Source organism: Mustela erminea, chromosome 19 (genome assembly GCF_009829155.1).
Source record: "Mustela erminea isolate mMusErm1 chromosome 19, mMusErm1.Pri, whole genome shotgun sequence".
In the NCBI taxonomy this organism is placed as follows: Eukaryota; Metazoa; Chordata; class Mammalia; order Carnivora; family Mustelidae; genus Mustela; species Mustela erminea.
In genome coordinates this window covers 19,695,725-19,709,111 of record NC_045632.1, presented here as the reverse complement: position 1 = coordinate 19,709,111, position 13,387 = coordinate 19,695,725, and the positions used below count along the sequence as shown (strand labels likewise).

Here is a 13,387-nt window from a genome sequence, read left to right as displayed (position 1 = left end):
TAGTGCCTGATAACATCAGACTTGTAAATTTCCCCTCATTTGATGGAGTGACAATGCGTTCAACTTGCATTTTCCTTATGATTTGGCAGGATTGAGTATCTTTCTGTAATAAATTTTTATAAGACATGTTCCATGCCTCATCTGTGAATTGCCTGTTCATGTTCTTTGCCCATTTAAAAAAAAAAAAAACGAGGGAAGCCTGGGTGGCTCAGTGGTTAGGGCCTCTGCCTTCGGCTCAGGTCATGATCCCAGAGTCCTGGGATCGAGCCCCGCATTGGGCTCTCTGCTCCGCAGGGAGCCTGCTTCCTCCTCTCTCTCTACCTGCCTCTCTGCCTACTTGTGATTCCTCTGTCAAATAAATAAAATATTTTTAAAAAATGAGTTGGGACACCTGGGTGGCTCAGTCGGTTAAGCGCGTCTGCCTTTGGCTCAGGTCATGATCCCAGGGTCCTGGGATGGAGCCCTGCATTGGGCTCCCTGCTCAGCAGGGAGTCTGCTTCTCCCTCTCCCTCTGCCCCTCCCCTATTTGTGCTCACACTCTTTCTCTCAAATAAATAAATACAATATTTAAAAAAATAAAAATTAAAAAATGATTCACACTCACTTCCCTGGTTGAGCACACAGCAGGTACTCAGGACATGCGGGATCTCAAGCCACTCTGTTTGCTTCGTACGTGGTCACAGCAGCTCTGGGCCATCCTGTGACTCTGACATAGTCCACTGAGGGGGATCAAACACAACCTCTTCTGAGAGGTCTTCTCCTATTTCCATGGCATTTAAAGATCATTGATCCTGAAGCCAGAGGTGACCACAACTGGCACTGACAAGGAGCCCCTTAAAGGCAGGGGGACTGTAGAACATGCCATACCTTGGGCCCCACTGCCCTGCCCCTGTGGGTTTTTCAAAACCAGCTGGGGCTTCCATGGGGATCTGTGCAGCTACTAGTGGGCTAGCCCCAGCCCTGGCCTCAGACCAGGGTGCAGGGCTCTAGAGGGCCTGCAGGGGCCTTCCCCAGCTGAGTGCTTACTGTGTGCAAGCCCTAAGCAAGGCAGCCCACAATCGCCTCTATTTGACCCCAGGACCTTGACAGATACCAATACTGAGTTCCTCCAGTTGCTCCCAACTTCCTAGCAGGGGCCTGGGAAGAATGGGACCCGAACTCAGATCAGCCCGCCTGCCATCTCCATGCTTTGCTGGCGGACCTGTCTGCAGTCCTGGGCAGGTCGCTCCTGGAAGCTGAGGTGCACCCACTGTGACTGGGGCCCAGCCACAGCGCCTGGCACCCTCAATCAGCACCTGTGCGCTTTCCACGGCACCAGCACTCCTGGGCCACTGCCTGAGCTGCTGTAGGCAGAGCACTGGGGAGTCTGAGTTCCCCATTAGGGAATCCCTCGCCTTGCCCCTCCCTAAGGCCTCACCCCCACATTCCCCCTCCCCAGCAGCCCCAGCATCTCAGAGGACTCTGAGTAACAGGTGCATGTGAGGAAAGTCATCTCTGAGCTGAGAAGACCTTCAGTGGAGCCCACAGTCAGCCAGAGACCCAGTCACCCTGCATACCCCTGCCATGAGAGCCCAAGACAGAGAGAGGGAGAGAGAGAGAAAGAGAAAGGAGCACGGGTTCCTGAAGGCCAACAGACCCAATTTTGGTCAAAGTCTAATAAATCCTTCACTCAATATTAACATTTAATACTGAAAAGTACTAATGGTGACCTGATTCCCTCTTTTGAATTCCAGCCCTCGCAGATAGGCTCTCTCTCGAGGTGACAAGCCGGTGGTACCTGAATTCATTACTGCCTGATTAATTATGCTGCCTTTGTACAAGGGAAACAGGGACTTCAATCAGCCACAGCCACCATCCCCAGGCCGCTGCCTCGTCAGGCCGGCCACTGTCAGAGAGCCTGGCCCCACGCCCGAGACGGGGGTAGCCAGGAAGCTGGGAGAGGTGGCTGGTTCCATGGGGCCTGACCACAGTCAGAGGGCCTGGGATTTGGGGCCCTTTCTGAAGAAAGAAAGAGACGGGGAGACAGAGAGAGGAAGGAAGGCGGGGGAAAAGGAAGAAAAGGAAAAGGAAAAGGAAGGGGAAAAGCAAGGGCATTTGAGCAGTTAAGAGATGGAGGGCTGAGTCAGGTTCAGAGGCTACAGAGCAGACAGAGGCTGACCAGGAATCCTGCCCTGGATTCTCTGAAACTCAGTATCATCCCTTCAGGATGGGGCACAGGGACTCACTCAGAAAGTGCTGTTTAGAGCGAAAGCGTCCCTTGGGATACATAGCTTGATAAAGACGGAGGTCAACTTGCCAGCTCTCCAGACTGGAGGGTGGGCGCAGATCCGGTGGGCATCAAAGCAGAGCCTCAACATCTGATTTGGGGGTTGGGCAGCTCCAGGCACCAAGGCCAGGGGAGAACTACCACCTCCCACCTTCACTGGGCTTGTTTACCTGCCAGGGGGTTCTCGCTGTGGCCCTCTGTCCTATGCATTCGGCATTTGTCAAGGACTACAAAGTCCTGAAACACAGTCCTATTGGGGGAATTGCAGAGTGATACATTTTTCCATGGAAGAAAAGACTAGATAGCTTTGTAAATGTCAGTTCCCCACCCCTACCCTGAGCCTTCGAGTGTGGAGAATGGAAGGGGCAGAAGCCAGCCTGAGCGTGCCCTGTGAGCCTTGTCCTCAGCAGGTCTGGTGTTGAATCCTACCCTATCATGGATACACAGTGTGACTGTGGCCAAGTTACCCACCCTCTCTGAGCCTTGGCTTCAGAGAGACAGCACTATGTGCCCCACGGGGTGGTTGCGAGCATTATATAAGGAGCATACATGAAACCCTTGTTTTTGTCCCAGACCACCTTGGGACATAGGGCAGCTGTTTTAGGTACCACTTTGTCAAGGCCGAGCAGTGAAAACACAAAGGGCTGCTTTTCCTTGCTAAGCTGTGTGTGAAGCCACCACCCCACTGGGAAGCTTCGGGGCCTGGGAGGACAAGCAGTACAGGGCAGCTTTAGAAAACCTTGTTTCGAGGCCACACCAGAGCCGTCCCATGGCCTCCTCCCTAAAAAGGCTTCAGTTGGGTCTCTGCACAGAGTCCCAAGCAAGGTGTGGTCACCTTCGGGGGGTGGGGGGAATGGAGGGCTGTTGCGCATGTCCTGGGGAGAGGTGGGAACCATGCCGTGGTGCAGGGGCTGGAGGAGACGGGGAGGGGCATCACCCATCAGAAGCCAGGCCTGTTGTTCCGTCAAGGGAGCAGGTCAGGTCCAGCCTGGTCAGAGGCAGTCACAAGCCAAGCACCAGAAATCCTCAGGTGGTCAGAGGTGCTGGGGCGTATGCACCCCCACTCAGACCATGTCGGAGCACACAGCGTGAAGTCACACCAGAGACCCAGAAAGAAAGATCTAGTAGCTGGACTGAATGGTATTCCCCAAAATTCACAGGTTGAAGCCCTAATCCCCAGTGGGGTGGGATTTGGAGGTGGGGCCTTTGGGAGTAATTAGGGTTAGCAGGAGGGGGGGCTGGGGGGGGTTCAGAGAGCTCACTCTCTCCCTCTCTGCCAGGTGATGGCACTGAGAAGCCTGCCATCTACAAGCCAGAGAGAGCCCTCACCAGAACCCAACTATACCAGAACCTTGATCTCAGACTTCCAGCCTCCAGAACTTTGAGAAAGGATATGTCTGTTGTTCAAGCCACCCAGTCTATGGTATTTTGTCATGACAGCGTGAGCTGACAAAGGTACTCAAGAATGGTTTTCTCTTCTCTTTGCTCCTGTGTGGTTCTAAAGCTGCACTGTAAGCCAAAAGGACAAGGGGAGCACCTGGCACAGAGTTCTTAGCAGCTACAGAATCTCCTGGAAACTGTCAAGGAAATGCAAGGACCCTGAGGACAAGAGGATCACCCATGGTCCCATGCTCTGTCTCATCACTTGTCAGCAGAGAGCAGGCTGCTATGAAGTCCCAAATAAGGAGGCTGAGGGGAAAGCAAAGTATAGAGGAAGCACTAGGCTCTGACCCACCCGGGACATCTGGGCATTTCGGCCCATCAGCACGACAGGTGCAGAGTCTGAAGCATATATTCCTGGTCTCCTCATGTTGCTTCACAAATGCTACCCCTAAGCCCAGGGGCTCTGTAAAAATGGAGGAGGGTCTCTGGGACACCTACATGTCATCTGCCTGGAATGCCAGAAAGAACACTGGACCAAGAGTGAGAAGATTTGATGTGTATAGATCAGCTCCTCAATTTATAAGCTGGGGTCTCAAGGCAAGTTCCTTAACCTCTCTGTGCCTTAATTTCCTTTCTATAAAGTGTACCCACACCCCCTCCCATTAGGTTATTATGGGATTGATGAGATCATAAGTAATGGGGGCTCTGTTAAGGTTGGTCTCCTTTTCTCCCTTCTCTGTATTTGCCCATTTGCTCTTAATTTTACCAGTATTTCACAAAGTTCACTGAGCAAGGAGAAAAGAACCTCCCCTACTTTTTTTCTTTTTTAAGATATCATAGTATTTAGAAAGACTATAGGTCCTAGAAAAAAAAAATGTTGACTAGGCCGGCACATAGTAGGTATTCAATAAACATCTGAAGAAAGGAGAAAGAAAGGGACAAAGGAACTTTCCAGGGAGAGTGGGTGACCTCTTGTCCAGCTCCTATAGCTTTATTATGGTAAATACTCGATTTGGGGACCCTCTTTCTGCATGTCTGTCTCTCTCAGGGGTTGTGAGCTCTGCTAAGACAGGCATGGCCAAACACTGAGCCTGAGCTCTGGCAAAGCTCCACAAACATGGGGGAAACAGAAAGGAGGCTGTTCTAGTCCTAGTGTTTCCTCCACACACAGAGATGGCCAGACTCAATAGCAGGGTTTTCCAGGCTCTGTGCACCTGACCATGGTGAATATGGATGATATAATGGGGGGTAACACAGTGGGTAAGTAGGACTCTGCTTTAAGAAAATGACTGGCTTCAAAGGCATTCTGGAACAGCCAATTTGATTCAGAAAAGTAAAAAAGGTACATTATCCATTAACTGCTATTGATAGTGGCAAATCTGTATGGTCACATCAGAAATATTTACCTTTCTGCCTCCTACTAAGTCTTTAGTCATTGTTTTCATGGCATATCTTTTTTCTTCCTTTCTTATCCTTATGCCTAGGTTATGTATCAACATGTAATTGGGTGTTGGTTATTTATCCTGTCTAACAGGTTTTGTAGTTTGATGGCAGTATTTAGTTCATTTATATTTAATTTAATTTCTCATATATTTGGGTTTCAATCTACAATGTTTCTATTTCTTTTTCTATTTGCCTCACCTTCTTTGCCTTCTTTTGGAGTCATTATTTTCATTTCATTTCACTTTCTATTATTATCTTGTTAGTTATATATTTTCACCATTCCTTTAGAAAGTATGTTATAGATTGAATTATGTCCCTCCAATAAATTCATATGTTGAAGCCCTAATGCCCAAATGTGATTATATTTGAAAATAACACTCAGGTGCCTGGGTGGCTCAGATGGTTATGCACCTGACTTTTGATCTCAATGCAGGTCTTAATCTCAGGGTTGTGAGTTCAAGTCCTTTGTTGGGCTCCATTTGGGGCATGGAGCCTACTTTTAAAAAGTACAGATATTTTCTTTTGCTGTATATTCCAATTCACTAATCCTCTCTTTATCTGTGTCTGATCTGCTTTGAATTCCTCTAATATGTTTTTAATTTTAATCATTTTTTTCAGTCATAAATTTTCCACTGATTTTCAAGATAAGTTTCTCTTCTTTGCTGGAATTTTCCATTTTGTTTTTTATTTCCTTGAATGTATCAATCAGGAGTTATCCTGAACTCTATCAGATAATTCTAATAATTAGATCTCCTGTGGGTCAGTTTCTATTATCTATTTTTTTCTCTCAGTTTTCAGTCATTTGGTCTTGTCTCCTGGTGTGCCTAGTAAATTCTGATCAAATGCTACATGTTATATATGAAAATTACAGAACCAGTGTGATACTGTGGATGATGCTATCTTTCTCCAGAGATTTTCTTTTGCTTCTGTAAAGTAGTTGGTATGGAGGCAGATCATCTTAATCTGGTTTGAGCTAAAGTTGTATCTTTGTGAGATTTGGTCCTTTTCTGCTATGCCCTTCCTATTGGTATAATCTTGAGGTCCTAACCAAAAACCTAGGATATTACCAGGCTCTCTCTGAGATTGCCAAAAGTCTGTTCAACTTCTTAACCTTTAAGTCCCTGCTCTTAGATGTAAATGCCTTGAGGGGAATAATAGTGCTGTTACAGACTAAATGTTTGTGCCTCTCCCACCCCAATTCATATGTTGAAGCCCTAACCCCCAAAATGATAGTATAAGGAAGTGAAGCTTTTGGAAGATAATTAGGTTAAGATGAGATCATGAGAGTGAAGACTCCATGATAGGATTGGTGCTCTTATAAGAAAAGGAAGAAGTATCAGAGCTTCCTCTCTGGGCCACTTGTAAAGATGTATCTGCTAGCCAGCAAGAGAGCCCTCACCAAATCTTCCAACACCTTGATCTTGAACTTCCAGTCTTCATTACTGTGAGAAGTGAGTGTCTATTGTTTAAGCCACCCAATCTATGGTATTTTGTTATAGCAGCCCAAAGTGACTGAGACAAGTGTCAAATGTCAGGCTCACCTGTCTACACTTTCCTTCTCTCTAGGGTCTTGTCCTCTAAAGTTCTTACAGCCTAGGTAGATCTCTGATGTTTTAAGACAGATTTTAAAAATTACCCAACTGCTCTAGTTGTTTGAGGTCGGAGGCTTGGTTTGAACCAGGCTGGTGTTCCAGAGCTAAAAGCAGAAGTCTCAACTATTCCTTTACCATAATGCCCCAGCTATAATGATGGTTAGCACAAAAATTAAGGTTTAGGGTATTGGCTTTGGAGTAATATATTCCATGTGGATGGGTATTTAAAAAGTACAAATTAATTCAACTGATTGGAAAAAGGAGAAAATTATAGTTTTCAATTAAGGTAAATTATTTTAATTAAATTAGTACCAGAAGCTTTTGAGCTGGAAACATGCAATATATCACAGCTAACTTCTCAATATTTTTCCTCTGGTAAAGCATACCTTTGGGTTATAGTGACAAAAAGGAAAGTCACTCCTAACACTCCCAGCCTTCCACCAGACTCTGAATCACACCGAAAGATGCCTATTAGGTCCCTAAGAAGATAATGACTGGCTCCACATCATAACTCAGGAAAACTCAACAAATATATAGCAACCAAATTTAAAGATTCTTTTGTTCTCTGTAAGTTTCAGAAATTTTTCTTTTAAAGTGCAAATATCCATAAAAACAGATGAGGAAAAGAATAAATAGAAAAAACAAACAAACAGGGACACCTGGGTGGCTCAGTTGGTTAAGCGTCTGCCTTTGGCTCAGGTCATGGTCTCAGGGTTCTGGGATCGAGTCCCACATCAGGCTCCCTGCTCAGCAGGGAGTATGCTTCTCCTCTCCCTCTGTCGCTCCCCCTGCTTGTGTGCTCACTCTCTCTCTCTCTCTGAAAAATAAATAAATAAAATCTTAAAAAAAGAAAAAAGCCCATAATTTTCCATAATAGAGGCATGATACAGTGAATGACTTGTCAAACGACCATTGCTGTTTCAAGCATTGCCCCTAGCAGATGGTTCATGTCACATGGACAAAGGGGCCATCAAAGCACAAAGTTCAACCTGATGTGGCAGAGTATCAGGATGAACTAGTTGACCTGAAGGCCAGGCTGCATGCTGTATGTTGAACTCCATGTCCTACAGGGAGAGAGGGAAGACAAGAGCAGTTGGGAAAACTAAGGGCGTCAACCACAAGCACTCACATTCTGATGAGCAAATGGTCTTTATTACCAGTGCCGGACATAACTACCAGCAAATGTACAGCTAAGGTTGCTCAAGTGACACACCTTGGGAACTAGATGGATGGAAATAAATCTGTGAGCCGAAGAGACCACTCCCTCAGAAGGCTATAGATCAGCTAATGTGATAACGCTTTGGCCTCCAAATACCATTGAGAGATTCAAAAACAAAAGCTCAAATTGTATTGCTTCAGCTAACAAAATAAAGGATGATGACAGGAAGTCCATGGGGGTCTCCTGATTCCCTACAGAGACACACACACAATAGGGAAAAAATGGTTGCAGACAGGTTATAATTGCAATATCTATTAGGACTTATTGGGTCCTCCTTGCAGATCAAGTCTCACCACGTTCGCTTCCAGAAGATGAACTGACACCATCCAGGGAAACCCTTTTCATCTACCAGGATTCATATCAAACATAATTCTTCCGCAAAGCCTTCCACACCTCCCTCTGGTGGCTTCCTTCCTTGACATCATCTAACCTAGAGCGTGAGCCCCATAATTTCAGAAGCTCGAGCAGATAGAAGGTCCTCAGTGTTTCTTAAATGGACAAGAGGGAATCACTGTGCCCCAAGTCACAGAAAAAGACATGGGCCGATTGTCTTGAGCTCCAGCCCAGGTAATCTGGCCAGGTTTCAAGGCCAGTTCCCAAGTCTGAGGATACTGTACAAAAAGTAAAAGATTAAAAAATTCATACATAATAAAAATAAAATAGAATAACATAATGAGCCACCATATACCCATGATTAATGTCCTTCTTGTTTCCAACCTTCACCCACTTTCCGCATCGCTACATAAAACTATTTAGGAATAAATTACAGATACCATATCATTTCATCTGTAAATATTTTAGCATGTATTTCCAAAATACATGAAAAATACATTAAAATACTTTTAAAATACCTAAAAATGTAAGAATATCACTCTGAAGTAATGAAATAATACCTTTTAAATATCAGCTATCCCATTGGTGTTCACACTTATAAGTGTTCTATGGACGTCAGTTGTTTTTCTTTTTGCCGTTTGTTTGATTTGGAATCTAAGGGTGATTCTTTTCCTTACGATTAATTACTAAGGAATTGGGTCACTTGTCCTGCAGTGTCACAAGATCTGTATAGCTTTGATAATGTTCCCATAATGTCATTTAACACGATCCCTACCTACACTTTGTATTTCCTGTAAGGTGATAGCTGATCTTGATGAGGCTGGATCAGGTTCAGGTTTGATTTGTGTTTGGGCAAGGTGGGGGTGGGGGTGGCAGGAGCTTGAGGAATGTTAAGACTGCTTCACAGTTGGCGCTGAGATTTTCCACTAGAAGGCACATCATGTCAGGTTCTCACTCTCTCTTTCTCTTTTTAAGATTTTTATTTATTTATTTGAAAGACAGAGAGAGAGTATCAGTGGTGGTGAGTGGTAGGGGGAGGAGCAGAGGCAGAGGGAGAAGCAGACTCCCCACTAAGCAGAGAGCATGATGTGGCGCTCGATTCTAGCACCCCAGGATCATGACCTGAGCTGAAGGCAGATGCTTAACTGACTGAGCCACCCAGGCACCCCATCAAGTCCTCCCTTTTCATGATGTTAGTAGTCATAGCTTATCTGCCTAGATCCATTAATTTATTAGGGATGCACAATGATGATGTCTATCATTCTTTCTCTTCATTTATGAGCTAGAAATACTTTGATTTTTAAGATTTTATTTCTTTAATTTGAGAGAGAGAGAGAGAAAGAGAGGGTGCGACAGTGTGCGGGAGCAGGGGGAGGGGCAGAGGGAGAGAAAGAACCTCAAGCAGACTCCACAAAGAGCCTAGCGCAGAGCTCCTGTGGGGCTCCATCTCACAACCCTGAAATCAGGACCCGAGTCAAAAGCAAGACTCGGATGTCTAACCGAATGAGCTGCCCAGATGCCCCTGAGCAGGAAATATTTTTATAAAGAGAAATTTCCCCTTATCTATCGTTTCATCACCCAAGCCCCATTTTAAAACCACTTAACCAAGCCCAAGCTTTCTGTCAAGTTAGAATCCTAAGTAGGAGCCTGAACAACTTTAAGGAAACCTTCATTTATTCCTTAGTTTCTAGCTGAGAATTAACTGGATGACCGTGGGCCTGACAGCTATAGAAAAGACAGTCTGGCTTGGTTCTTCCCTTACCAGTTCAGCTGAGGACCTGCCTGCTCTGAGATTTTCTTTAAAAGTATTGCTCCAGGGCTTGCTCTAAAGATCTACCCTTTCTCTTTGAAAGTGTTTTCTCCTATAATTAAGAGAGTTTCTAATTTGGGGAACAGATACAAATTCATCAAAATTATATTTTTAAAAAGTCATAATCCTGAAGCTGCCAAGATCTGGCTCCAGGGAAATCCTGAATTGAGGAAGGATGCTAATCAGGACAGAATTTAAGACAATAGTTGATAATCTTTCATTCCCAGAATAGGGAATATCCCAAGGAAACGCCAAGTAAAAAAGTAAAATCGGGGATTGATTTTGTATTTTGAGAAACTGACCAAGTTTCTTGATCAAATGCTCATTGCAAGTCTGACTCAAGGTTGAACAGATAAAAGAATCCTCCAGGGTTCCCCCACCTCCTGGGTCTCAGCATGCTGTGATTTTGAAAAGCCAGACCCTGGCAATCAGAGACCTCACCGCGGAGGAAATGAAGGATGCTTCCCCTCCAATTCCTGGCTCCTGTTAACATGCCCTCGGGTCCGTGCTGGCGCCAGGCTGGGAGGGAGAGTGGTCTCTGCAGAAGCTAAACGGCATGTCTGCTCCTCGGCTGAGGGAAGAACGGCCTCATTCTCATTAATTTAGTGAGGCAGGACCCTCGCTGAGGTCTGGCTCTGTCCTCCAGTCCCGGTAGCGCCACCCAGACCTCCAGGATTTAGGCCCTGAGAAAATTCCGGCCTCCGATCACTCCTCTTAAGCTTTCACTAGGCTCTCCTGTGGTTTGCCAACTCATGATGTGGCCTTGGTACAATCTCTTTGTGCCTCAGTTTCCCCAGGTAAAGTAATAAGGTTGGGCCGGAGTTTTGATTTGCAAACTCATTCAGGAAGCTTTTCCAAACCCTCTATTAGGGTGCCCCTATGGACTCACGGCATCGGATGGTTTGGGGGCGGGGGGTGGAGGTGAAAAGGCCCAGAAGTTCGCTGCCCCGCACCCGGGCTCTCCCTTCGGTCACCAGCGGCTCCACCTCTCGCCCGGGTCTCGCCCTCGGCCTGGGCGGGGTCACGCGCCACTCCGGGCGGGTTCCGGGAGGCTGAGCGCGCCAACCCGGGTTGGGCAGCCCCACCGGAAAGACTCGTTTCAGCCCGAGCGGGCGGAGGCCGGGCGGAAACAGACTTGTCGTCCCGCCTCGGGCCCTCCCGGTCCCCGCCCTCCCGCGCAGCCTCGCCGGGGTTGTGGAAACGGCGGTGGGCAGCTGCAGCCGCCCAGGGTCACCCCCTCCCACGCCGGCCCCGCCCCCTGGCCGCGCCCCCAGGCCACACCTGGGCTCTCTGCCTGGGGTCCGCGGCCCGGGACTCCGCGGAGCCTGGCGGGGGAGGGGAGAGAGGCCGGCCCCGCCGGGAGGACCTGACCCGAACTGGGGACCCGTTGCCAAGAAACCGGACCCCCGCCTCGGGCTCAGACAGCAGCCTGGCGCAGCTGCCTCTCCCATACCCCCTGCACCTCCCACCCCCTCATCCAGAAAGGCTTCTGGCGCTGCGGCGCTCAGGAGACCCCAGGCGGAGACAAGAACCTTGGACGGCGGCTCTGTGGGTGAAAGCCCGGCGGGCGAGCTTGACGGCAGCTCTCCAGCTCCGCCACGCCTCCGGGACCGGGGTGGGGCCTCGCCACCGCCAGCTGGACTGCCTTGCCCGGGCCACCTCTCCTCTGGGGGCGGCAGCCTCCAAACGGGGTGCTGGAGCAGAGCTGTAGGGTGGCGGGAGCCAGGCGTCGCCCGAAGGGCATGCCAGCTCGGATGGGGGCCTGCGTACAGGCGGGTGTGGGGACGGCACGAGCCATCTGTCAGCCGGCGGCGTGTGCAGGGTCCCCAGCTCTGCCCCGGTGAGTGTCAAGGCAGGGGGGACACCAGCCCCTGCCCAGGCTGAAGCCCCGTAGACCGCGCAGACGAGACACTGACCCCTCTCCGCAGAAACAGGAACCCTTTCCTGACGGGGAAGATGGGCACCCCCAGATCTCTGCCCACGGCCTCCCTAAGGGCTGCTGTGCCACAGGATGGGACACCCATGCATTTCACGGGCCCTCCCTGAAAACGGAAACCTGGACGCGATACAGTCCTCTCTACCATGGGGCGCAGGTGGCTCAGATCTCTGCTCTCCTGCTCAAAAGCTCTTCGGCATTGTGGCAGGAGAGGAACGCTGATGGGAAAGTACCACTGTGCGGAAAATACCCACAGAGACCACCGGCCTCTGAGAGCACGTGCAGCTTTATTGCCAGGCTTGGTTTATTCGGAAACCAAGAGAAACCTGAGCCCAAAGCACTGGACTCTGCATCACAAGAGGCAAGGGCAAGTCTGTCCCTCCTGTAATCCTTTGTGACCTTCATCCACTTGTCTAAAATCTCTGAGCCTCATAGTGTTCTCATTCATAAAAAAGAGTCAGAACGAGAGGGGACAATAAACACAACAACTCATTGCCACCTTTAGAGCCCCAAATGTGGGACATGTTTTCTCAGCACGTCGAGAAGACCGTGCAGCTGCTGAGATTACCCGCAGGGAGACAATCCCATCCCGGAAGGAAGAAAACTGAAATGAGCACTTTATTTCCCTTCTATAAAAATACAATCCAATACTGGAGATGTGTGAAAATTAAGGAGTCATTAGAAGCCATTTGCTGGGTTTTAACTTTCTCTTTCTATCGAAGAAATGGAGGGGACAGGAATGTGGGGTGCCCTGGGTCTGAGGGGGTGAGCCTCAATTATGAAATCACATGTACCCGAATTGAAGTCTTGCTTCTATCATTTACGAGCACTGTTACCATAGGTGAGTGACTTCACCTCTCTGCGACTCAGTTTTCTCATCTGCATAATGGAAAAAATTACAGTACCAGGCTCTGGGGGCTGGTGAGAGTAAATGAGAAAACGAATATAAACGTCCTTGGCCCAGGGCCTGGCACATGGCAATATAAGATAAATGCTAACTAGTGCTTTTGCTGTCGTTTGGTACTTTCTAGTCTTTCCTCTTCCCTTACCAACATTGTACTGTAAAGTTTTCAAATATACAAAAAAAAAAAAGAAAAAGAATGGAATGGAAATAATTGTAGAGGGAACACCCACGTATGTTTCACCTAGATTCTCCGATTAATATTTGATTCAGTTTGCTTCATCACATGTCTGTCAATCCAGCCCTCTATCCATTTAGCAATCCATCTTTTCTGGTTACTCTTGTGGAACAAACTCCCCAAAACTTAGTAACTTAGAGCAACAGCAGTTTTGCTGTGCTCATGGATTCTGTGAGTTAGGAATTCAGATGGGATGTTTTTGCTCTATAATGGCCACTCCCACTTTCCGTGGGCCCCTGGACACAATCCTGGAGTCTGAGAGCCAC

At 47.9% G+C, this 13,387-nt stretch overlaps 1 protein-coding gene across 1 annotated transcript in view; it reads right to left on the bottom strand.

The window, feature by feature from the left end:
* Window positions 1-11,497, bottom strand: part of LOC116580123 (decreased expression in renal and prostate cancer protein-like) — a 64,808-nt gene extending 53,311 nt beyond the window's left edge. The window contains exon 1 of the mRNA XM_032326161.1: window positions 10,936-11,497. Within this exon, the coding sequence (XP_032182052.1) occupies window positions 10,936-11,497 (562 nt within the window). The remainder of the gene's footprint in view (window positions 1-10,935) is intronic.
* Window positions 11,498-13,387: the final 1,890 nt, after the last annotated feature.